The sequence below is a fragment of the Mixophyes fleayi genome, chromosome 4 (assembly GCF_038048845.1).
Source record: "Mixophyes fleayi isolate aMixFle1 chromosome 4, aMixFle1.hap1, whole genome shotgun sequence".
NCBI classification, from domain to species: Eukaryota; Metazoa; Chordata; class Amphibia; order Anura; family Limnodynastidae; genus Mixophyes; species Mixophyes fleayi.
In genome coordinates, this window is record NC_134405.1 from 244,840,805 (window position 1) to 244,868,437 (window position 27,633).

At 39.0% G+C, this 27,633-nt stretch overlaps 1 protein-coding gene across 1 annotated transcript in view; it reads right to left on the reverse strand.

Annotated features, from left to right (window-relative positions):
• Window positions 1-27,633, reverse strand: part of HTR4 (5-hydroxytryptamine receptor 4) — a 394,727-nt gene that overhangs the window by 124,676 nt on the left and 242,418 nt on the right. Inside the window, exons 5-6 of the mRNA XM_075209600.1 lie at window positions 27,006-27,159; window positions 12,729-13,297 (exon numbers count right to left, since the gene is read on the reverse strand). Of these exons, the coding sequence (XP_075065701.1) occupies window positions 12,729-13,297; window positions 27,006-27,159 (723 nt within the window). The remainder of the gene's footprint in view (window positions 1-12,728; window positions 13,298-27,005; window positions 27,160-27,633) is intronic.

Here is a 27,633-nt window from a genome sequence, read left to right on the forward strand (position 1 = left end):
TAACGTAAATCTTCAGCCATCAAATCTCTATATGTATTTTTTGCCAGGGCCAAAATCTGTCCTCTTGATTTCTCAGAATGTGGACTTTCAATTGCATTGTCGAGACATATTTTTGGAAACCAAATCTGCCTCAATGTGAGTATTATACATACTTACTTGTGAGGGAGGACTATATATAGAAGATTTTGATCTAAAACTTTTGCAAGTTTTGCATCAATATTTTCGCGGAAATGACATTTTGCCTCATTTTGAGATCTGAAATATGCGCGACAAACAGAGTCATTACTCGGTTTCGTTCAGAACCCCAAATCTTGGGTCTGTCAAATTTCTCAGAATTCGAACTTATATATTTGATAAAAACCTATATTGGCTGCCAAATTCACCCATTTGGCTCATGAATGTATAGCATTGGCATATATATTATGTATGTTTTAGAGATATATATATATATATATATATATATATACACATTTGCTATATTTGTGGTGGCATTGAACTGTTGACACTCAAACACGAACCTGACTATGCTAGTCAATGCAGGAGACCCTTCTAATACACCAAGTATTAAAACCTGGCATGTCTCAACAAGTCACTTTTGTCAAAAAATTTTGTATGGCCCTGAGTCACTAAGGAGAGCAAAATAAAAAAGAGAGTAAGGCTAGGTACACACTGAAGAATCTTCTGACCAATATGTTATCTACAACAACTTTACCTTCGATCTCGAAGGTCAGATCCCTTGGACGATTAATGTGTACACACTCATCACGTTTTAGATGATTAACGAAAGACCAACCGTTCGGGCAGTGACTTTTCACAGCCATATTGTCGTGAGCAAAGTTTTGAATTTTGTACAAACTGGAACCAATTATGAGATCCGTATAACGACATCCTCAAAATTTTTTAATAAGGGGCAGAGCATATTCAATAGTAACCACCCGAAACGTCAAAAAAAGTGAAGGCAACGCGTTTTCTTCATACATGCAAGGGGTGCAAATTAGTATTCTGTTTTGCACATAAGTTAAATACTGACTGTTTTTTCATGTAGCACACAAATATCAACTTTAAATTTCAGTGTACAAATAAGCTATCAAGTATTTGTGCGCTACATGAAAAAACAGTCAGTATTTAACTTATGTGCAAAACAGAAAACTAATTTGCACCCCTTGCATTGGAACATGGTTTTGTCCAGGAGACTTAAATAAGAAGTTTCTTAAGTTAAGATCCTTAATGAATCAGGCCCTAGAAAACAACTTCATGAACATGTTTCGGTGTTTTTCAGAAGGTTATGCGACAAAACACTTGCCAGTTTAACCATTAAAAAGTCCAATGTTATAGTACTAATATAAATATGTTGAAACTTTATTTTTCAACTGATAATTTTTCAGCATAATTAAAAAATAAATTGCTTGGATTTACAATGTGTGGTTTATTCAGTGTATTTTACAAAGATACGCATTAACAAATAAATAAAGGTTTGGTTATAAAACATATTAAATGCACCTGTAAAGGGTTACAGAACACAGGTGCAAGATGCAGTACCATTTACACAGGTGTACTAATATGCAACCAGACATATATAAAATACACATCTATATACATCTATAGGAAACACAAAAATGTGTTATATACAAAAAATGTATAAAATTTGCAGGAAAACAAATGTAATACACATATTTTGCCTTTATATTAATGTGTATTGAGTGTACAATAAAGTGACACATAGCTATAATTTAGGAGGCAGTCAAAAGCAATACACATATAAATGAAACATTGCTTTTTTTATAACACTACATTCATAAAGGTTTCTAATTAAAATGGCAAACATATGCCATATGCATTAATGCAATAGACACCTGCTATTGCTTTACTGCTAGAAGCACCTCATAACCAAATGAGTGATGTGCGGACACCACGCCACGTGGGACTGATAGAGGCATCAAAAATTAACATACACCCGTCTGCAAATGAGTCGCAGCTCGAGGAACTATCGGCAGTTGCTCGTGGATCGATCGGAAATTTACACACTACATGATCATTAGGTGGATTGGTCGGAAAATATTAAACAGTACGACAAACCAAATGAGCTGACAATCGACACTTTGGAATGACTTTCGACCATCGTGTCACTACACACACTAACCCGACTTCCGACTGAATGATCGTATGTTGACTGATTTGCTCGGTTATTGGACGAAAATGCTCCAGTGTGTACCTAGCCTAAGTTTGCTCATGGACAAATCATGTTACAAAGCAAGGGTTATAAATTAGTTTTATTACTTTGCACATAACTTAAATATTTGCTGTTTTTTCATGTAGCACACAAATATTTGATAGCTATATTTTTAAATGAAATTTAAAGTTCATCTAGGACATGCCCTACCCCAACTATAAATCTGTCCCCACATTTTAAATTTACCTCCCTCTCTAATGCAACATGGTTTTGCCCAGGTGCAAAGTTACTCCTTTTTTATGCTTTTCTCTCCTTTATGACTCAGGCCCTATTTGTCTATGCTGTGGCAGTGAAAGTGTGTGCATATCACTGGCCATTAGTGGAACTGCAGACTCATACACACATTTGGTACGAGGTCTATGGAAGACCACTGCTGCGTCATAGAACCACCAGGGTCCTCAGTGCATGGGAAAATCTGGATCACAGCTGCCCTCCTGATTACACAATGTGAACCAGAGAGAGAGAGTCCTTATCCGCCAAAAGAAATGTTGGGACATTGGGTTATGACACAGACCTAATGTCCCTTTACAATCCCTTTTTACATTTATCTATGTCTTTTTTTTTTATTTGTAAAGCTAAATATGAATATTCTCAATGACATTGGTGACGGTTTTGATAACAACCTGGATAGCAGTGAAGAGGAGTATGTCCCTAATTAATGAGATACCATTGCAGGGCAGCGATACAAATATAAAAAAAATGCACATACTTTTTCTACACACAATGATTCTCTACCTGATAGCAAAGTTGTTTTAAACACAGAAGGTCAATAATGTGATGCAGTGTTCATCCATTTTCCTAAAAAAGTGATGGATTCAGGGGGTAGAACAAAAAGCAGTACTGCCTATACTGTGAGAAACCTGTCTTTAAAGTAGCCTGACAGATTGTGTAAGTTCATTGTAAAGAGACAATTTGCCAGGATACTTACATTTCCAAAGCACACGAAGGAAAGACCCATACAACTTGGACATCTTCAGAATAGTGGCAACTTTGAAAAAAATTCCGGGTTAATAAGGAGGTTAAGCGGTCTTCTGATTCCATGCAAACAACCAGAAAAACACATTGCCCCTGATGGTTTTACGCACAAAGGCTTGTTCTCAATAAAATAACAAAATAAATGTCGACACAAGAAGAAATGTAAGCTAAACCAATAGTGTGACAAAACAAACTCAGTCCAGTCTCTGTGTGCCTTTGCTCAACCTGTTCCACCTGACATCAACAGTATTTTTTGAAAGCTTTCGAATGACAAGACCCAAATGAGATTTTATTTCACATTAAAAATGACAGATGCTTCTTGCAGATAGGGCAGTATTTCTACAACAGTGTCGAATAAACATTAGTACATCCGTTTGAAACTTCGAGAGATGGGAAGGCTACTGTTACATGCCAGAAGAGCTACCCCTTTGGATTAAATGAAATACTTTACCATTCCATCAAACTTTCTGTATGTAGTAAAGGCTGGTAGCTGGCAATGAAACCAGTACATTCAAGACTCCCTCACTGGCACTGAAGAGCATTGTGGAATGCAGAGCAATAACGGAGGGCTGCACTGCTATAGTGGAAAATGTACATAACTTCAAGAAGATATATGAGACAAGATGGAAAGAGCTGATGTGATCGACTGCTTTAAATCTCTGAATGAGTCAACATGGAATATAACTCAGCTCTAACCCTTCAAGAAAGATGTGCAATAGATGCACTTGTATCTTGTCGACAAACAGCAATTTATCAACTGAACCTTTACTTAAAAACTGGGCATTTCTTGCAAAGGTCACTTTGCAACAGGTGATCTTATTCAGTCAAAGGAGGGAAAAGGGAAGATGCAGTTAATTACTTTTTCTTCTAAAGATACTTTGGATTTCCACACAGATTTTGCCCTAGGACTTTCTGATCTTGAGACAAAGCATTTCACATGGATTGAAATCGGAGGAAAATGAGGTCAGAAAGTTCCAATCCTGCTGATACCAGCAATGCAAAGAGCAATGGAACTTCTTGTGTAAAGAATGTGTAGTAGCCGCTAATATCTACATGTTTGCAAGACCAACTGCTTTGTCACATTTCAGAGGATCTGATTGTTTACGCCTTTTTGCTCAGGTATGTGGAGCTAAAAATCCCCAAACACTGTCTTCAACAAAGCGTCTAAATTATCTAGTTACTCTTTCAAATGTTCTCAACCAGACAACCAGAGAGACAAGTGGGCATGCATTCGGTCAACACTTTCCTTTCAGAAGGGAGATAGTGTAATGATCCGGCAACACGAGACCTTAGCACAACTAAGGCTTCAAAAGGTTGGTGTAGCACAATATCCTGTTACTCAAAGTACCGTATATACTTGTGTATATGCCGAGTTTTTCAGCATACTTTTGTATGCTGAAAAAGGGCACTCGGCTTATACACGGGTGAACTTACCTGGTGTCCGGTCCCTCGGCTGTAAACTTCTGCATATGAGTTCCAACAACAGGAAGTTCAGCATTTGGAATACAAACTTGCGTTCCAAATGCCGAACTTCCTGTTGTTGGAACGCATATGCATTCCACTGCCGGGTAAGTGGAAAAAATCTCTCTCTCTCTCTCTCTCTCTCTCTTTTTTATTTTTTAATTTACAGTGCAATTACATAATGAACAAACAATACAGCCACCATGTTCATACATTTATATCCCTACCCCTTATATACCCCTTTATTTAGGTTAGGTTGTACCCAATGCCAATGATTTTATAATCATTTATGAATGTTCCTTGTCATCTACTGTTATTTATGGTTTAGCTAAAAATGATTTCATAGATTGAACCTATCATTTTTATTTAGGTGTTTAAATTAGCGCTCTTTTCCACCCTAGGCTTATACTCGAGTCAATAAGTTTTCCCAGTTTTATGTAGTAAAATTAGGTGCCTCGGCTTATATTCGGGTCGACTTATACTCGAGTATATACGGTATGTTGTTTTCTCTGTGTTTCACAGATTCATCAGTAAAGGCATTTTTGCTTTCTTTCGAGCCATACAGAAGTGAGGGGAAAAAACCTGGAAGGAGGTCGAAGCAGCTGAGAAGCACATGATGAAGTTCATTCAACATGCAGGGTGCCAAGAAAGCATGATTGCGTTGCATGCTTCATGGCTCTGCTATCCACAGTGAAAGATCAAAACTGTTTAGCTGTGAAATTCTATATAAAGAATCGGATAACAGCTATAAAGAGAAATAAAAATAGTTTAATCGATACAAAGTGGTTGACCATGTCTATAAACTGTTTGACTAGCCATGGCTAGGTGTCTGGCTAGGTGTATGGCCAGGCTGGCTGGATATATGAAACTGTTCTCATAAGGCAGTCATCTGGTCTAGGTCAAATTGAAAATGTCAATTGATAACTGTAGTGATAAACAGCTCTAAACATATCCATTTGATTGTCCTGTTGATAAGGTATTAGCATAGGCATTTCCCTATTAGGCATGGGTCCATACCATGCAATAAAACATGTGTGTGTTTGTGTTTGTGTGTACATGAAACATGCCAGTTTGAAACAAATGTTAAGTGCTAAGTGGTTAGCACTTCTGCCTCACAACCCTGGGGTCATGAGTTCAATTCCCGACCATGGCCTGATCTATGAGGAGTTTGTATGTTCTCCCCGTGTTTGCGTGGGTTTCCTCCGGGTGCTCCGGTTTCCTCCCACACTCCAAAAACATACTGGTAGGTTAATTGGCTGCTAACAATTGACCCTAGTCTGTGTGTGTATGTTAGGGACCTTAGACTGTAAGCCCCAATGGGGCACGGACTGATGTGAGTGAGTTCACTGTACAGCGCTGCGGAATTAGTGGCGCTATATAAATAAATGATGATGATGAGGATGATGAGAGTCACTCTCATTTAAATTTTTTTTAGGATGTATGTTTTACTCTATACTGTAAATAAAGTAACCTGTCAGAAATAATCTTTACTGCTGCAGACATACAATCAGACAAAAGTATTTTCAACATTATGACCACTTGAGGCAGCCCAGGCCTGAAGAGCGTTGAATTTGTTCTGATTGGTTATGTGTTAGTCTGTTTATTTATCTTATCTCACCATAGCACATTGTTCCTGATGTATTGATCTACAACCAGGCAATCTCTAGCAAACATCAGTCATGCACTTCTTTTTCATGTATTCTTTTCATGAGCAGTAGCATTTTCAATCCTACCATGTAAACCAAGTTATCATTTTGAGAAAGTTGATTATTGCACATTATCCATGGATCCTTTGATATTAAGCCTGATACTTGGATATATGTTTGAGCACCTTTTGATCATTGTGTGGGCTGAATTTGGTGGGCTGCTGGTAGGGTGCTCTGATCTTGCCAGAGATCTGCAATTTTCTACATTTGTATTTTGGCTGTTACACAGTGTAGCGATTGAACTTGAAAATCCTTTAATTTTGCTTTGTAATTTCAATCAGACACATGGGTATGAGCAATCCTTCTTTCAATGGTCTCTGAGAGCTCTGCTGACCTTGGCATAATGTGTTTTCACTCAACTGTATGGTTAAAATTAAACTTTTCACACAACAGGAAATTCAATTTCTGCTGATTTTATTGAATAAATAAATCCAAAATACTATTTTTCTGTGGTATCTGTAGATTAGGTCACCATAGGGTGCATGCACATGGCCAATGAGCCCACATTACATCTCTGCTTGAGCTACATAGGTTCTGTTCAACTGCCCTTGAATGAAGTTCAATAGAGTGCAGCCCAAATAGCATTTTATAAAGGAATTATTGATCTTGTTGTAATCAACAGAGCAATTCTTCAATTGCATAACTGCAAGTGGTTGTTTGAATGGCCTTTCTGATCAATGGTTCCTTTTTAAAGTTCCATTTGAGCTGCATTCTGTTTTCCCATGTCTACTTCCTTCTTGTAACTTTGCAAAGATCATCATCCCTAAGCAGAACTCCTGTTCTGTAGTTGAATGCCACACAGCAGCAAGGGGACAATATGCCCTAAATGCCCGTGCCCTTAATCAATTGCTTCTGTAAAGGACAGCTATGAAACTGGTGCAAAGAGAAGACAAAATGTGGTGTGCTGATAGCAAGCAATCAGATGCAGCAATTGTGGTAGAGCAGTTTTTCAAATGAAAGCAAACATCTGCTGGAAACTGTGGGAAACACCATGTTTTTCTTTTACACCAATTTTTATAAATGTTTGGCATATGTTAAAACATGGAAACATTAAACAACAAGCTCCCTCAAACCATACTATATCGGGAATTTATAACATTCTTTTGGAAGATTTATTTGACTCCATAGAGATCGAATAGAGATTGAATAGAGATCTTAGCACTAGGGTAGGCCAAATCTCATAATCCAAAGTTTACCCAGTGACACATGAATGTTCCTCAGTGGTGTAGACACACTTCTTATTTGATGGTACAGGTGTCCTTCCACAAATTTGCTCGATCAGTGTCCACTTTCTGTTGGCATTGTAATGGGTCCATGGGGTCTCTTTTAAATATATGGTGATATTGCGACTATATTGTTCCCTTTTGGACTGAGATTATCAGGCTTTCCAGTGTAATATTGGGGATCCCAGTTCCGGCTGATCCTGATGTCTGACTGCTTTATCTCTAAATACAAACAATTTTTATTGTAGCACTTAAACAATGTTGCCAGAGCCCGTATTCCACCCTCAATTGTCTATCCACAAGATAGATTTTTATATGAGAAAAGATGAAATAACCCTCTCAACAAAGTCCCCCTCTTTCATACTCCTAAGGGTGTATAAACTCTTCTCAGTGTGTACCCAAATGCTTCTCTTGTTTACTATTCACTTTCCCAGGAGTCTCATTCTAGTTCATCACCGGCATCTGGGGCCCAGTTGCCTCCACTCACATCCTCTAATCTCCATCACAAGCCTTTCTTTTTTAAATCCAATGCAGATCTGCTCGCTTATAGACACTTTTACCCCTCCTTCCCACCCCTCTCTCCCTTATCCCATAATCTTTTTGTTTGTTTTAGTGTTATATGACAAGAAATGTTGTAATTATCACTTTCTGTTTGAATTAATATTGGACTGGAAGTCTGTAATTTGCTATTTCTGTCTGTACTATAATTTAAATAAAAAAACAACAACATGGAAACATATGTTCAACCATGTTAAAACTGTATTAATACAAAGACAGTTGTGTATAGATCATAAAACATGTTACTTACATAAGGCTGAATGTTATTCTTAAAATCATACAGGATTTGAAGCTATAAACTACATAACCAACACAATGAACACACAGAGATTTGCAAAAGAGGTGCTTTATATAAATTTACAATACTTATAATACTTATATAGCTAATTAATTTAAATATCAGTGATTTAGTTAAAATATTGATCCACTATATAGACAAGCAATCCACACCATTCTTCTAGTATGAGATGATGCTTGCATGGGTACGACTTGCTGATTGGTTAATTAAATAAGGACTCAAGTGGATTTGATTTGTAATCTAACACAGAATCAAGTATCCAGATATTTTCATGTCAAATATTAATTAGATATTGAAAGTTGAAGATAAGGCAAATCCTTTACAGATCATCCAGATGAGCGTTTGTCAGAATTTTCTCAAACAGCATTCAAACACAAGGCAAAAACAAACTGCTGTGAAAATCATGCATGCATCAAAATTGCCAATCCCAGTGCCTGCTTGCCTCCGTTTTCACACAAGCAGCAGTATAAACCAAGGGATAGCTTGAAAAGCTAGAAAATAGCATTCGTGCAAGACTTTCCAGCACTTTCCTGATTACACTTGCCACTTGTGTTAACAGACGAGTCTGCATGATTTGCAGAGTGGTTTACTCCCGCCAAGTTCCATTTGGACTGGGCTATGAGCAAATGCTACAAAAACACTCTACAAAATTCCATCTCTTACTTCTATTATTACCCCTCTCATTAAATAACAAATGTCAGTTTTTTTCCTAAAACACTGCTTAGCTTAGCCTAATTTTTGGTTTAAATTAATCACGAGAATGAGACTGTTTCCATATCTCACTTTTGTGGGTGTGAAGCTTTTTATTGCTTGGAGTGCTTCAAGTGCTTCTCTGCCAAAATGCAACACGAAGGCAAAAAAGGTGTTACATTAAAGGTGCACTGGTACATAAGTCTAGTACTTTTGAATAGTAAAAATAGCTGTGTGCCCCTCCGTACAACAAGGAATGCCCATGAAAAGGAGCACTCTCTACACCAATTTATCTCAATACAATAGTCATGCTTCACAAAATGAAATCAAATTTGTGTTCTGCTCCTCAAAACTGGTGCTTTGCAAAGATCATACTCACTCCGCCAAACTCTTCCCCTCAACCTGAGCAGAAATCTTACTATTCCACAAATGCTGGCAGGGTTGGTTGGGCCACGTCCCATGGTTGGCTACCTTGAACAGGGTTACTAGGATTCCTTTAAAGTGTTCTTAATAGGTTACCAAGTCAAGTCTCACCCCCCTCCCCCCCGGGCTAAAATTTCCCAGCCAGCCCCTGAATGCCGGCATCTTACTCAGTAGACCTATGTGCCTTGGGGAAATCTAGGCTGCCTGACAAATTGAGGGTCATAGTGAGACCAGAGCTGATTTTATTCTGCACCTCTGGCGTTTTACACTTCGTAAATTACCTCTTTTGTATCTAATCTCTGAGATTTCTTCACTTTTATGACAGCACAGAGGAAGGAACTGCAGGAAGGAAACAAGAGGAATGGCAATTATTTAATGCTTAAATATAACAGATCTGGTATGAAAAAATGTCACTCTTCATACACAGTGTGAGAGGCATAACAAAAATTAATTTTCTCAAGAAACATAAAACGGCTGACTCAAATACAGGCTGCTGTTTTTTGTCTCCTTACAAATAGTAAGCAAATATATATTTTAGGTGGATGACAAACACCAATATTGAAATAAAGAACTGATATTTATCTGAAAGTTTCATAAGGATATATCACAATACTGACAGCCCTAGGATTTATTCATCACACTGCAAGCTGTCATTTGTAAAACACTATGTAAAGGCAGTAACATGTAAATAATTGTGTTTCAAAAGCATATACAAATAGACTGAATTACATATACCATCTTTTATTTAGAGGGATGCTTATTAAATAAAGACACAACAAATGAATTTAGTTTTATAAGCAAATGTAGTCATTGACTCAGCAGGCAATGTGATATATCAATAGCACAGGTTATGTTCTTTATGAAGACGGAAAATGCTCCCAACTGGATATCTGCCAGCACCTCCAAATACTACACCTGTATGACTCTCCCCAGGGTCTTTATCAGGGTTAACCTTCATAAAGAGCACGTTATTATCCCGAGAGGTCCATTCACATATATTATAGAGACACAAATTGAGAATGAGAGTCTGGTACAAATACTTGCAAAGTCTCCAGGAGAAGGGGAATTTTTCTACATATTGCAACATTTTCAATATTCTGCAAATGGCATTACTTATTTTTGTCAGTTATAATAAAAGGTAATATGGCAGATTTTTGTGGCTTTGTTTTCTTTATCCTTTTTCATGTCTGCGCACAAAACAAAGACTAAAACATTGTGTTCTAAGATACCAGATTAAGGAGAAACAGAAGATTCCATCCGATCCTTAGTGATTGAAGAGAGTGTCATTGTTCAGTCTTACCTGGTTGAGCAAGAGGGTCCAGGACACATTGATAAATCATAGAAGAGCCATTTTACAACTTTGGTCAAGTGATTGTAAATATATGTCCATTTCTGTTTTGTTGGGATTTCTACACCTGAATTGTTATTTTTGGACATATACACCTGAATTGTACTTTAAATTAATTGAATTTATGTGGTATGAATTAAGTTTCATATATGAAACATTCATGGTTATATACAGTTACTAAGCACCATAGGTTGATTCCACATTTTACTGCGAATACTATCTTTAAGTGGCACCCACCTTTACTTTTTATAACTATCCTCTACATCTATCGAACAGGGAAGTATAAAAAATAGGTATTACTTAATCAATAGCACATTACATATACTACTATGTAAAACCACAGTACTGTACATACCTAGTGTTACTAAGACCAAAAACATTATTAAAATATATGGTAGAGGTGGGCGAATTGAATTGTTTTACCTTTACATTAGGTTAGATTAATGGCAAAATGAATAAATCATTGCTCACTCCATGCTGCGGGGAGTTGGCATCTTGAAATCACAGATACCTATTTATTTCTACACCTATGTAGGTACTTGCACTAAGGACAAGTACAGAAAGCAATTGTGTTTTGTGGCGGTCAGTATGTTGTAGTGAGGGTGGGAAATAAAGAGAAAGATAAATCAGGTAGGCAATGCTGAAGTATTGTATTTATAGTAATCTAGCAAAGGCAGGGTACACACTAATATTCTGGGCTACTAATAGTTACTGACAGCATCCAAAGAAGATTTTACTTAGTACAATCTAGGGAGAATGAATGATGTCTGTTGGGCTGTTGGCAACTTTAATAAGGATATAGAAAAGTGAGATTTGTTGATGCTGCAAGTTGACTTTATGTTCATGAACTGGGACTGACCTGATTCTCCACTGGGTGCTATTTATTCGGCAAATGTTTGTATAATTGACAGTTTGTATAATTGACAGTGGTTTGGGAATTCATTTGCAGCAGTATATCTATGAAAAGCAGCAGAAATTCAGAGTCGGTTATATTGATTTCTCATAGAATTTTGACCAAAGTCAAAAATATATTTTTAGCATGACATTGTACGTCATTCTGTTTTAAATGGTGTCCATATTTGTCTGGAAGTCATTAGGGGGCTCATTTAGAAGTGGACGCATTTGTCGTACGTAGGAATAGCTGCACATAAAAAAAGCATACCGTATGCATGTGTTCAGTTGGACTCATCCCAAGACCAAAAACAGTTGTATGTGCACCAAAACGTATGTCAAGTATTTATGTATTTATACGTACACCCCACAATAACGCAGAAGTAGTGTTGAAATGAGCTTTAACAGCAACAAATGCTAAAGTTTCATTACCCTATTTGTACACAATATAATAGTGGAATGAAGTGATAATTACACAAAAGAGAATATTGGCTAGACAGTCATTAATTAAAAGTTGCATTTCCAATAAAAAAAGTAATTAAATACAAATATAAATACAAAATAGAAATTACATTGAATATAAATATTTGTTGTTTAGCCCTTTAAAACTAAAAAAAAGAAAACTAGAAGTATGAATACAAAGATATAATAACTATCGGTTCGGCCCCAGCTCCAAGAAGCCCCCACTCTCTCCCTACATGCACCTGACCATGGATGTTCAGAAGAGGATACAACAGCATCACCATGCCTCTACCCAAATTTTGTTATGGGGCCTGGCAATACACTGTTCCGGCCCTTGCTGCTATAAAACTATTTTTCTTACTAATTCAGTTAAAAAAAATATTATTTAAAATACATAGCATGCAGTGTGTGGACTAAAACAAATGACTACTAAGCATTCTTACAAGCTGTAAAGTGTACTCACCTAAGCACATGCGTTGATCCATTAATTGTTGTGGTTGAACATGGAACAGTTTGTCCCAATATTGAAGGCCTTCGATACTTCTCATCTCCACAGCACAAAATAATGAGGAAGGCACGTCTGAAAGACTTGTTCAAAAAGGCATACAGGAAAGGGTTCAACCCTGAATTAATGTAGCCTAACCAGAGAAAAGCTGTCCACAGCTGCCCTGGTACAGAGTAGTTTATGAAAGGGTCAATCACATTGGTGATAAAAAATGGGGCCCAACAAAGACAGAAACAGCCCATGATAATGCACAAAGTCTTAGCAGCTTTGGTTTCTGTCTTCATCCTGTGAGTGGTATGTTGATCAGGATGCTGATGTCGATGGTCCATTGGGGCTCCAGCCCGCTGTAAAACTCCAATTTGTCTGGCATGTTCTCGAGCTGTGATGTAAATGCGATAGTAAGCAAGCACCATCAAGAAAAAAGGAATGTAAAAAGCGACCACTGAGCACGTTATAGCATACGGCTTATTGACCATAAAGATACAGTATGTTGAATTGGAGTCTTTGCTGAATTTTCTCTTTTCTATCTGAAATAAAGCATAAAAAATATGAAAGGTTTTTTTGCTGTAATTGGTATAAATAACTTTCTTTATAAAATAAATAGGTACAGACATTCAGCACATCCACCTAAAAATAAAACAAAACAGAAATAGTATTTCCAGGCTGTAGGATGGAGATATAAATATTTTTGCACGGATTTTTAGAGAGAACATATCTTAGCTGATTGTAGTTCCATATGGTCATTAGATCCTCCTCGGTGGTAGTGTAAAACTCTTTGGCACTAGACAGTACTTGGGTCATGGATTCATTTTTGTCAGGCTTTGTTTTATTTTTCCCTAAGCAGAGAACTAACACCCTTATGTGTCATGAATTATGTTTAGATCATAAGAAATTATAGGAGATATTTCCAACAAAAACAGAGACTGTCCTGGTAAAACAGGGAAGTATGACTACCAAGGGTTTATTAGTGTTTTCTGTTGAAACTTAAACCTGTGTGTGTGTCTGTGTATTAGAGATAACAGGGAAATTTTCCAATGAAGAAACATGTAGATTTAGGAATCCAAGATTACTATAATTTGTGCTTAACTCCAATTTTAGACAATGCATTGTTTCCTGTGGCTGGATCTACTGATACTTAGCATTAATATGTAACAACCCTGTGTTGTATTCTACCATGATTTCAAGAGGGAGGTCTGCCAAAATGGATAATTAGGGAAGAAATGAACTGCACACGAGCAAAAAGCCCCTGTCCATTGGCCCAGTCAAATCTAGTTATGATTGGTTGGCTAAGTGCAGTCTACTCCGAGACTGGCCATCCTGCTCAAACATCCACTAGTACTTGTGCAGGATTACTTTAAATTATAGCAGGGGTGAAAACTGGTTTAGGCTATATATAAAGAGCAAATGTTGCTATATGGTGTGAGTACATTCCTGAATTCCATCTAGGTGCATCATTAGTACCAGATAATGATTGTAACAACCCTGTTTAAGGCTACCTATGAACAATAAACACCATTCTGCTTTCAAAATCCTGCCTTATAGCTATTAGCAACTGTAATTCTGTGACCTACAGATAACAGCTAACTCTCTAATCCATCCCCAAACTGTCCAATGTTGAAGCGAGGTCCAGGTGCCGGTGAAGGAACCTGGCATTGGCAGCAATTATTCTCATACATCTGGTGCACAATTGACACATTCAGTTGGCGAGTGTTTGGTGACAAGGTACAGATTAATGTACAAATGTTGACTTATTTATACTAAAAAGAATAGTGTAATCGGGTGTATAACTGCAGGATTACATTATATTGACTTCTCCCACTAACTTTCAGTGTGCATTTTAGTATGTAGCACCCTAGTCCCTTATATTAGTTGTTTTACATTGTAACAACTAAGAAACTAATCAAGCTAGATGTACAGTATTCTCCTTATTTGATAGAAATGTGTGTTTAACACCAAAACTTTCTTGCATCGGGGTGAAATGGCAGTTTAGTCTTTAGTGTTCTCAGTCCTACCCTAGCCATAGCACACAGAATTGGTCACCCACTACCTATGCTGTGCTATTTGGGAACCTTCAACTGTCCCCTTCTAGCTTCCCTTCTCATATCATGACAGTAACCCTGCCACATGCAGACCTGTTTTCACTAACATAATTATACAACTCAGGTTCTAAAAATCTTTGTTCTGCTGTGAACATTCTGATGATCTATTTGGCTTTGCTGTGATCTCATCCATTAATAAACATGCAGATATTTTTTGTAGCTAAAGATTGAATAACAAGGTGCTGATACCCCCTACTCAGATGAAACTCTTATTAGGAAGATTGTCTATGACCAACAAACTATCATCATCATCATTATTTTTTAATTATAAGGAGCCACAGAATTCTACATCCTAGACAGACATATAAAAATCATAGAAAAAGCAAATCATTCATAGAAACATAATAGGTACATACAAGGTTGAAGGAGAAGGTGCACAGAGCATGGAGAGGGCCCTTCTCATGAGGGAGGAGGTAATTCTGAGAAAATAGGAACAAGACGAAGGGAATCATAGCTGGAAGTCTACAGAGGGAGTATAATTATGGGAGTGTAGCAAAGGCTACAGCGAAGAAGCGGGTGATGATGTCAGAGATTAATGAGAGGTGGTGAGTAGCTTGAAATGCATTCTGGAGGTTAAAATGAGCCACTATAGGGGTTTGCAGAGTGGTGCAGCAGTTGTATAATGGAAAGGACAATCAGTGCTCTAGTATTTTACTGTCTAATTGTGACTAACAAAAATGGTTTAAATAAAAACATAACATGCTTAAAAATGTAATCAAACACAGGGGTTATTACTGCCCCCCCCCTGGTCTTTGTGACGGTTACTTACTATGTTACCTTCTATGTATCAATTGTTATTGATCTCTCTTTTTTTGTATGTATTTTGCTTTGTCCTTTTATCTCTCTCTTCCCCTTCCATCCTGTCTTACCCTTTCTTTCCCCCCTCTGGGAGCTCTTTTAGTGCCTACAAGCTGGATACTTTGAAACCTGCCCCATGGTCCGTTCCTAGATATTCCAGACGGTATGGATGGGACCGACGTCGCCGATTTCCTCTTCAATGGATAAGTTGAAATTTATTTCTACCAATGTTAGAGGTCTAAATGTCCTACAGAAACGCTCACGCCTTCTACATACATTACATATAGACAAGGTAGATATATCATTTATCCAGGAAACCCATTTTAAAAAGAGCCATGCCCCTTCGCTCTCTAATCATTATTACCCCACAGGTTTCTTTAGCAATTACCCGTTATCTAAATCTAGGGGGGTTGCGATTTTATTTGCTAAACACCTACGCCTTTCTGATATCTCCACTACGGTGATAGTGGAAGGTAGAGTCCTGCTTATTAAAGTTAAGATTTTTGACCAGCAATTCTCACTAGTAAATATATATGCCCCTAACAATTCTCAGGTTGCTTTCTTTACCAAAATTTTAACACAGATTGAAGATCAATTAGAGGGAGTGGTAGTTTTAGGCGGAGACCTGAACTGGTCCTTTCTTCCCCAAATTGACTCCTCGACTGGAGCTCTTAGGACTTCTGTTCGAGATGCCCATAAAGTTAGGAGGGAATTTCATGATCACCAGCTGGCCGACGCCTGATCTTAACAGACCTCCAACCCCATTTGAAAACCTCTGCTTATCCAAATCTGCTCCAGTCCATATCATATCTGAGATTTAAAAAATTTTGATCGAAGATCAGTTCAGTGCTCCGCCTCCATTTGTTAGATCATGAGAACTAGACCTAGCGCCACATATAACTTCAGCCTCATGGCAAAAAATATATTCACAAATACACCCACCTGTTCGTTAAGCATCTCTGTAATAGAAACTCACTATAAACTCTTGACCAGGTGGTATAGATGCCCTACAATGTTACACAAATTCAACTACCAGATATCCTCCTCCTGCTGGAGATGCTCCCGCTCTCCGGGATTATTAATACACATTTGGTGGGAGTGTCCACTTATCATTCCATTCTGGAACAAAGTCATTAGACTATCCAGTATTATCGTGGGACATGAGGTACCCAAAGACCCCGGCTTCTGGCTATTATCATTCTCCTTGATTAAACCCTCTAAATATAAAAAATCTCTACTAAAACATCTCAATAATGCAGCCAGGGCAGTAGTACCCACACGTTGGAGATCCCGAACGCCTCCTTCGATTATGGACTGGCTCAATAGAATTGACTACTATATGTCTTTGGAGGACATTATTCTTTCAGCCAATGATAAATCTGCAGAATATATGGCCACGTGGTTTTTCTGGATTGAGTTTAAAAACTCAGACAAATTTAAGATTGTATGCTCTTCATCTGCTTAGCTCCTGTTAGCTCCCCCCCCTCCACCTTTATCTCCTTATGTGTCCTTCTACCCCCCTTATCTTCTTGATGTCCTCTTTATGTCTCCCTACTCTTTGGGGAGTGTTCTTGAGTTTGTGTTTTATTACAAAATTCAAAACTAATGCGTAGTAAGACACGATAACATATAGAATAAGTGGTTGTCCATTTGATACAAATGTTGTGTACTGGCATTATACTCTTTCTAGTGGATTATTATTATGTGTAACTATGTAACACCTTTTGTTTGCTCGCATTGAAAATAAAGAATATAAAAAAAAAATGTAATCAAACAGAACATAAATCTAGTAGTATTTCAAGGGTAAATTTATCAAACCTTCTATAAATTAAAAGTGGAGGTGTTGCCCATACCAACCAATCATATTCTATCTATTATTTATCTAGTATATTTTACAAAATGATAGCTGCAATTTGATTAGTTACTATGAGCAACCTCTCCACTTTTTCTTTTTAGGTTTGATAAATCTACCCCTGAAACACTAAACGACTAGGGGCCTGATTCATTAAGGATCTTAACTTCTTATTTCAGTCTCCTGGACAAAACCATGTTACAATGCAAGGGGTGCAAATTAGTATTCTGTTTTAAGTTAAATACTGACTGTTTTTTCATGTAGCACACAAATACTTGATAGCTTATTTGTACACTGAAATTTAAAGTTTATATTTGTATGCTACATGAAAAAACAGTCAGTATTTAAGTTATGTGCAAAACAGAATGCTAATTTGCACCCCTTGCATTGTAACATGGTTTTGTCCAGGAGACTGAAATAAGAAGTTTCTCAAGTTAAGATCCTTAATGAATCAGGCCCTAGGATTGTATATTTCTCTTAAAGATCAAAGGCTGAGCTACTGTGTACAACCAAGTTAGAGATCCAAATACAACCACGAGTACCACTGGAAGGTCAGCCACACTGTTACCGATTATATGCATTAGGAATGAGACTTTTAATAGAATATTATTTGCTTGATCATTTCTACAATATATTGTGTAATTTGACATTGCCCTGGATATGTTTTTTTCTGTTCACTTCTCATACCTAGTTGTCCTTGATTGTTATCTATCTCAGTCTAAGGCCAAATCATCCACTATTATTTACTTATCTTCTTCCCAATTCACCCCATTCACCTGTGTATATTACTTGTATCTGGTGAGTCAGGCAAGGGTTGACCCCTTCTGGAAGAAAGAGTAAATCACATCATTCACCAATGGCATTGCTATTGCTTCATATTTACATACTTACGAGTAAGCCTAACCAGGGATTGCATAGATCCTGCTGTTTACCAGATGACAATAAATTTATTACAGTTACAGGTCTGATTTCAGATACATCTTTTGCCAAAAAAGGATAAAATACTAAAAGTGTTACTTTAATTAAAACGTATCTGTGTAATATGTAAAACTCCTTCCACGGGTATATTTAAATCCTTTAAGCCATCACATTGAAATAAGAAGGTAATATATTCCGTTTCATTTGTCCTATCTATTTTCTACTTTTTCTGAATTAATCTGCAGAGAAGAGTAAAAAAAGGAAAGTAGACAGTTACAGAGAGGGTGCCACACTCTATTTAGCTCTGGTAATAATAATCTGCCTGATTCTTTCCCTTTGTTCCCACTGTCACTCAGACAGTTCCTAGTGTTACAGAGACTGTGATCATGTGGAAGGCTTTGATTTTGCCTTTAACGTTATGGTTCTAGTTCATTTCAATGACTCATTCTTATAAGTTTTAGCAGTTGAATGTATTGCTAAATTAATGTAATGCTTATCTGACAATATAAATGGGAAGTATTTATAGAAGAAGTATGGAACAAAGTACAAAAAACCTATTAAAGCAATGTGCTATCTGTGAATGACTCAGATTTCTTGGGCTGGATTTATAATATTCAATATTTTAGTCATTGGTAAAAATGACTTTCTGCTGCTGCAAGTGGGAAGTGTTTAAAAGAATAAAAAAGATAGAAAGCCTGTAGCATGGGCGCACATTCTTTTTTTTTAGCTGCGGGTCACATTACGAGATTATACTCGTATGAAGAGGTTGCAATAACATTTAGCTTGCTTAAAAATGAAAAACATATTACGAGAATGCCATACATCTTAATATTGTTAAAAGTACCTGTGCGAATAAAAGTCTGTGCACCACCTCTTCCACTGTAGACGATATGGCCATGTCACATAATGTAGGCGTATGCCATTGCCCTCCCTGTAACACATTTTTTATTTACCCCATAGGCAATTATTTTATGCTTATCATTCACCTGCTGTTTATATCATCAGTGTTTAACACAACAATGCAAGCAGTTTCTGAGAATAGGTTCAGGCACGTACTTAACGGGGTTTCCAGTTGACCTGAATGCTCCCCCCCCCCTCTCCAGGCTCCGAAATGTGGTACAGAATACTTCCTGGTCACTGGTCCCTCCCCCCAGGACCAGCCACCTTACAGCAGGCAATTGCTAATCTTCATCCAATTTATTTAAAAATATAAAATGAATAGGTGGCTGTCACGAATGCCCAGCCTGTCCCAGATACAGCAATCTGAACAACTGGCCGTGACTGGTGTCACCTTAGTCACTTTGCAATGAATACACCTTTTCTGTCACCACAAAGGCTAGTTTCAAAAGATTAATGGTACTTGCATAAGTTCAAACTCATGTCATATAGCAAAGCACACGTTGAGCTTACTTTACAAGGTTACATACAATATACATTGGCATACATGAATTTAACCGAAAATAGCAATCAGTCATTAGACATACACTTACCTATGATTAAAGAAGTTACAATAGGCTAAGTCACCTGGTCTGACCATGCTCCAGTATATATGTCCCTCTCGCTACCTCAGCCAGGTCACAAACCATATACATGAAGCTTGAAAGAGCTCCTGATCCAAGACACTTATAGTAAATCACAAATCGAGATGGCACTAGACATATATACTCAAATTAACGACACCCCTGATATGTCCAAAATTTCATTATGGGAGGCCCACAAATGTGTATTTCGGGGAAAATTCATACAATTAGGCTTGTTTATGAAAAAATAGAAGAAAGCTTTCTGAGACACACTCCTAGAGAAAATTAAATCCCTTGAGATGAGACATAAAGCCTCTCAAAAAGCAACCACCCTAGCTGATTTGGCAGAAACAAGAAAGGCACTGAACAAAAGAATGTCTGACAAAATAAAGCTAAGTCACCGCAAGTGCCATAATAAGTTTTTCCAATTGGGGGGACAAATCAGGTAAACCAGTGGTTCGAGCCCTGAGGGCTCAAAGATCGCATCTATATATACCACACATTAAGGATCTTAAGTTAAGAAACTTCTTATTTCAGTCTCCTGGACTAAACCATATTACAATGCAAGGGGTGCAAATGAGTGTTCTGTTTTGCACATAAGTTAAATACGACTGTTTATTCATGTAGCACACAAATACTTGATAGCTTATTTGTACACTGAAATTAAAAGTCAGAAACCGGGAAACTGTGTGTCACCTCGCCTGACATAGCTGCGCAATTTTATGCATATTACTCTAACCCGGCGGTTCCCAAAGTGTGCGCCGCGGCTCCCAGGGATGCCGCGGCGCTGTCACTGGGATGCCGCGGGCCAGCCATAGAAAAAAGAAAGAACACAAAAACTTACCAATCTGCGTGGCACCGGGACCCAGCATCCACCTCTCTCCCGCGCGGATTGGTAAGTTTTTGTGTTCTTTCTTTTTTTTATGGCTGCCGTGGGGCAGAGTGAGAAGGATCGTGACAGCGGGGCAGCAGAGGGGGGCAGTGTAAGAAGGATAGTGACAGCGGAGGGGGACAGCGGGGCAGAAAAGGGGGGCAGAGTGAGAAGGATCATGACAGCGGAGGGGGACAGCGTGACAGCGGGGCAGCAGAGGGGGGCAGAGTGAGAAGGATCATGACAGCGGAGGGGGACAGTGGGGCAGCAGAGGGGGACAGCGTGACAGCGGAGGGGGACAGTGGGGCAGCAGAGGGGGACAGCGGGGCAGCAGAGGGGGGCAGAGTGAGAAGGATTGTGACAGCGGAGGGGGACAGCGGGGAGCAGAGGGAGACAGCCTGACAGCAGAGGGGGACAGCGGGGCAGCAGAGGGGGACAGCGGGGCAGCAGAGGGGGGCAGAGTGAGAAGGATCGTGACAGCGGAGAGGGACAGGGTGACAGCAGAGGGGGGCAGAGTGAGAAGGATCGTGACAGCGGAGGGGGACAGTGGGGCAGCAGAGGGGCACAGCGTGACAGCAGAGGGGGACAGCGGGGCAGCAGGGGGGGGACAGCGGGGCAGCAGGGGGGGGCAGAGTGAGAAGGATCGTGACAGCGGAGGGGGACAGCGTGACAGCGGGGCAGCAGGGGGGGGACAGCGGGGCAGCAGGGGGGGGCAGAGTGAGAAGGATCGTGACAGCGGAGTGGGACAGCGGAGCAGCAGACGGGGGACAGCATGACAGCAGAGGGGGACAGCGGGCAGCAGAGTGGGACAGAGTGCAGCAGAGGGGGACAGCGTGGCAGAGGGGGGGCAGCATGACAGAGGGCAGCAGTGGGGGGCAGCGTGACAGAGGGCAGCAGAGTGGGGCAGCGTGACAGAGGGCTGCAGAGTGGGGCAGCATGACAAAGGGCAGCAGAGGGGGGCAGCATGCAGAGGGCTGCAGAGGGGGCAGCGTGCCTGGGGGCAGAGGGGGCAGAGTGCCTGGGGGCAGAGGGGGCAGAGTGCCTGGATGCAGAGGGGGCATTTTTGCATACAACTAAATAAGTATTTCTGTCCTGACCTAAATACTCATTATAATTTTTAGACCCAACTACTTCTAAAACAGGACTGCTCAGTAAATTTTTTGGAGGAACTGCAAAAGTTTAGGAACCACTGCTCTAACCTATATAACCTTACCAGTGACTCACATCCAGTAGAATGCTCAGTTAAACAGGAACGTATAGCCAACTATCTTAAACAGATACATTTTTCTACTTTAGATACAGAGAGTATACAAATGTTGGAGGCTCCTTTCTCCACTGAGGAAATAGAGGAGGCAATTAAGACGACACCTTCATGAACAAGTCCGGGTCCTGATGGTCTTACAATTTCGTATTACAAAACCTTTAAAACTAAACTGGTTCCACTCATGCTTCAGGCCTTCAACTTTATATCTGCACAATCACACTTCTCTCATCACTCCCTGACGGCCCACATTACAATTTTGCCTAAAGAAGGGAAAGACCCAGCATTATGTCAAAGTTATAGACCCATTTCATTACTCAATGTGGACATAAAATTATATGCTAAACTTATAGCCAACAGGATGAAACCACTCTTACCTAAGATAATAGACTAGGATCAGGTGGGGTTTGTCCCAGGCCGCGAGGCACATGACAACACCTCAAAGATAATTGACCTAGTTCAGTTTGCCACCTCCACCAACACCCCAACTGTCTTGTTGTCCACAGACACAGAAAAAGCATTCGATAGGGTAGAGTGGGACTTCATGTCGGGTATACTTAATCATCTGGGTCTAGAACCATTGGGCTTGGACCGGATGAAAACTTTATTCTACCATCTGACAGCTAGAGTTAAGGTTAATGGAGATATGTCAGAACCCACTGGAATAGCAAATGGAACAGGACCTTTATCTCCAATGATTCTTATCTGTTGTATGAAGGCACTAGCACGGTCCATTAGAGCAAATCCTGATATTTCCAGATTGCAGATGGGAGAATTTAAACTTGCTCTCTTTGCAGATCACCTCCATGCCATCCTTACGAATCCTGTAATCTCGATCCCAAGCTTAATGTCAGAATTCTGCATTTTTGGAGATCTCTCCAACTTTAAATTTAATCCTTAGAACTCCATGGCCCTTAATTTCTCAACACCTGTAGACCTAGTTGAAGGTTTGAAGCCAGCTTTACCTTTTGTCTGGCACCCCACACAACTCAAATACTTAGGGGTGATCATAAATAAAGATAACTCAAGGATTTTTATGGATAATTTCTTGCCCATCACTCCAACTATCCATAAGAACCTGAGAGACTGGCTCCCGAAGGACTTTCCCTGAAGAGGTAGAGTCAATATAGTAAAAATTAATTTACTCCCCAGAGTCCTCTACTTACTACACACACTTCCGATTCGTATCCCCACCTCATGGTTCAATGAGCTGCATAAGGCTATACGGCATTTTGTTTGGAGAGGTAGGGGACCCCGCTTCAAATACAACATTTTGTACATGCGTAAACATGCTGGAGGTTTACAACTAGCACACTTTACTGCATACTACGATGCAGTTATGTTAAACAGAGTCCTTGACTAGACGAGAGGGGGACCAAACAAACAGTGGATCTAGATAGAAGGATATACTTTACGTATATATAGATTGACCTTACACCTTGGCAGTCATCACTCCCCACTATCAAACATACAACTATTTCCCCTACCTTGACCAAATGGTCTAAACTGCAAACTGTCCCACACATTTCAACACGGCACCCACCTCTGACACCATTCTCCAACAATCCAGACTTCCCCCCTGGCCTTTCTAAACAGGCTGTCCAACTATGGACTCGGGTTGGGATCACCCATGTCGGCCCGCTGGTGGGCGCATTTGGGGTCCTACCCTTTGCTGAACTACAAACAAAATGGGAACTATCTAATGCGGAAGTGTGGAGGCTTTTACAGCTTGGACACTTCATTTAGTCCCCGAATATCTTGGAGATAGCAGGGAGGACACTCATAATTTGAGTCTTTATGCAGTATCCCAGACATACCTTATCATCCATATATAGATTACTGATTGAACAATCCTTTAACAAACTACCCAAGTTTACTAATGACAGGGAATGTGAGTTGGGATCTGCGATACCAGAACAAGATTAGGGGGATATATTTCAACATACACAAGCAAGCTCAATAAGTGTACAAGTGGTCAAAACACAATATAAAGTGGTGGTATCGGTATCCCAGTCTACTAGTCAAAATGTTCCCTGCGGTTCCAAACCTATGTTGGATGTGTCAAATGGTGCCAGGTACTCCATTACATATCTGGTGGGAATGCTTATCTCTTAGGTCCTTCTGGGACACAGTTTTACTTATCTCCAGAGCAATTGTGGGAACTGAATTACCTAATTGCCTGAAATACTGGCTACTTAATGATATCAAATTGCCCATTTCCCAATATAAAAAATCTACTGTAAACTATCTCAGCAGTGCTGCAAAGGCTGTGATACCGGTTCACTGGAGATCTCCAAAAACCCCTTCTATTAAAGAATGGTTTGAACGTCTGGACTTTTACATGTTGATGGATGATATGATATACTCCTCGGGCGATAAATACAGAGTATATTACTCACTTTGGTTTGAGTGGATGGAATTCAAAGATACCACATTGTATGCCCAGTGGAATAAATGAAGCTCCAACTCTTTCATCCCCCCCACCTTCCTTTTCCCCCCTTTGTTTTTCCCATCTTTTTTCTATCCCCTATCCAATAGGTTAGTTAATCAATTGTACATCTCTTGGTGTGTTCGTTCATATTCCACAGGGTTTTTGCGAGCGGAACTTGCTGATTATCTTCTAAGTTAAATGAACGACCCACCAAAAGATTGTTGTGAACCTTTTTGAATGTTGTTATTTAACAAACAGCTAATAGTTTTGTTTAATCATGTTTATACTGTTATATACATATGTATATGCTGTTCTATTTTCAATAAAAATAGAATATATATATATATATATATATATATATATATGTAAAAACAAAATGATAATAAATTACATTAGACAACCCAAGGGGCAAACGCAGTATTTCTAGAAGAGGGTTTTTCTTCTTGCCACCATAGTGGGGATGACCAGCATGCGAGTGGTTATCATTTTAGACAGTGCTATGCTGCTCTCCAACCCTCTCCCATCCCCTTCAAATAGATGGACACTGCTATGTTCATTACTGTTAGGTACATGCAGCGCCTCCTTCACGAGCAGAGCAGTGTAAAGCAGGACATACCTTTCACTGTTGCACAAACCACATCTGAAAAGCACAACTCGCCCAGACATTTTAAGCACCTTCTCTATCTTTCACTTGCAGTGTTTTTTGCCTACTATTCCCACAGAGAGTGTAGATGGCTAATAAGAAGCAGAGATGTGATTCTGAAAAGCAAAGAGAATTTTGAGCTAAAATTGATTTGCGGCAAGCAGAATTTCTGGGGTGTGGTATAAACCTGACACCTACACATTGTCAACAATAGTCATATCATAGAGCACCGTGCAAGGTAAGATTACCTCCACTTAATTCTACCACAAGTGTTACAAAATACCATAACTCAACTATATATAACTATTTGCTGGGCAGGGGCTGGCTGGCAAATGTGGCAAATTTTTGCCCGGGAAGGGGGGGGAGGGGGACTCAGTTTAGCAGCCTTTTAGAAACATTTTAAAGGAAAAAATGCAGGTAGCCCAGTGACCCAGTAGCCCACTATGGGACCGGCCCAAGGGCCGGATGCTCCTCCTGTTCCCAGCCCCTGTTGCTGGGCCTTTCAATACCTTACTGTAAAAGTAGGTAGACTAATTAGTAATGAGAATTATTGAATATATGTTGATTCCTCATAGCCAAATGCATTTTTTAAGAATAGCATTAAACAACATTGTAACACTACTAAAACAAAATTCTATATGATCTATTGCTTCTAACAATATAGTATTATGCACATATAATATTGCTTAAATTATAAATTGTTTCTGTTAGCACACTGTATTTGCCCATCACATTGACAGGAAGCCCAGTAGTCCATTCTTCCTCTTTATTAACAGAATGGAAGCTTGTGTATAGGCTTAACATGCAGAAGGTCAAATTACCACTCCTACCTTTCAGTAGGAACTGCTCTCTTTCATGACAATCAAGACTGTAGGATTCCCATCAGAGCAGTTAGTACAATGTCCATTATGCAGATCAGGGGAGCTAGATGAGACAGAGACCCTCTACCCTAAGGTCAGCAATGTCTGAAAAGTGACACCCCAAAACAAATGTATTTGATAGTATGATTATTTTGTACCAGAATTATTATTGCATACTAATGAGACACAATGAAGTTAATGAGATGCTACCTTTTAATGCATGGTGTTAGAATATTAGAATAATGTTAGAAGATGCAAGGGCTTAATATGGTCCTTTACATGTTAATGGGTTTTTTTCTAAGGAAATTTTAAAAAGCAGTTTGCCTCTCTATTGGCTCAATATTTGTTAACTTGAAGAATAAGTCCTAGGGGTCTATTTTCTAAACTGCAGGTTTCAAAAAGTGGAGATGTTGCCTATAGCAACCAATCAGATTCTAGCTTTCATTTTGAAAAATGTACTAAATAAATGAAAGCTAGAATCTGATTGGTTGCTATAGGCAACATTTCCATTTTTTTCAAACAGTAAATATACCGCCTAATTTATACAGTATTCACATAGAACTATAGAGAATAGAAACCACAAGGACAAAAACAGAAAATACCAGCAAATGTCAGCACAAACTTGTCAAACATAAAAAGCATTTAAACCAGTTGGCATATGTAAACTAAAAGGAAACCACAGAAATGTCAAATTATGAGACTTTATTGATTTGTTTTACTGGTTGAATAAAGTTGGTTGTCTTTATTACATTTTATTTATCAGACATAGATTTGTGGATATCTTAAACAGTAGGCCAAGACCAAAATGTCTTATTCTGCTGCTAACTGGGAAGCACATAAAAACTAATGCAACAACTCAAAAATGCCTATATACAATTGTGACTTGTTTGTGCATCTTTATGAACTTGCATTCAAAATGACAATTTTTTTTACTTAGATAGCAGCAGTCATGCCCACTGTGCTGCCTTTTTTTTTAACTCACCAAGTCCAGAATGCCAATGCTGTTCCATCCTTGCATAATTGGGAGGAATGATATAAATGTTGGGATAATCCAACAGCCTCCGAGCATCAATGTTATTCGCAGTGGGGTCATCTTATTTCTGTAAACCAGAGGCTGGCAACAGATTGCGTAGTATCTTGAAAAGAAAAAAACAAAGAAGAAGAACATAAGCGGAGGTACAATCTCAACCACATACATACACAGAACATCACTCTGTTGAAGGGATCAAATATTATGTCATAAGTATCGATACACGATGCACAAACAATACCCCCAAGAGACTACAAATAAATCTACCTGCAGCCTTCATGTATCCTGCTGTTTCCATTACAGCCTGATTTTTGGTGTATGTTCCAAGAGTTAGACAGTAACCTAATGAACTCAAATTTAGCAAAATGAAAAGACATAAAGTAGGTTCCCAAAACTGTTTTACTACATTCAGAACCATGGTGGATGTTAAAGTTCGTTATCAATGAGAGAAAAGCTCTTTCTCCAGCAAAACCACAAGTTTTCATCAGATTTAGGGATTCTCCCTATTTAACAAAGCACCAGAGGCTGGTGAAGACTATCGATGGGTATTGCCGCTGATAGGCTTTGCCGGGGATCTTCC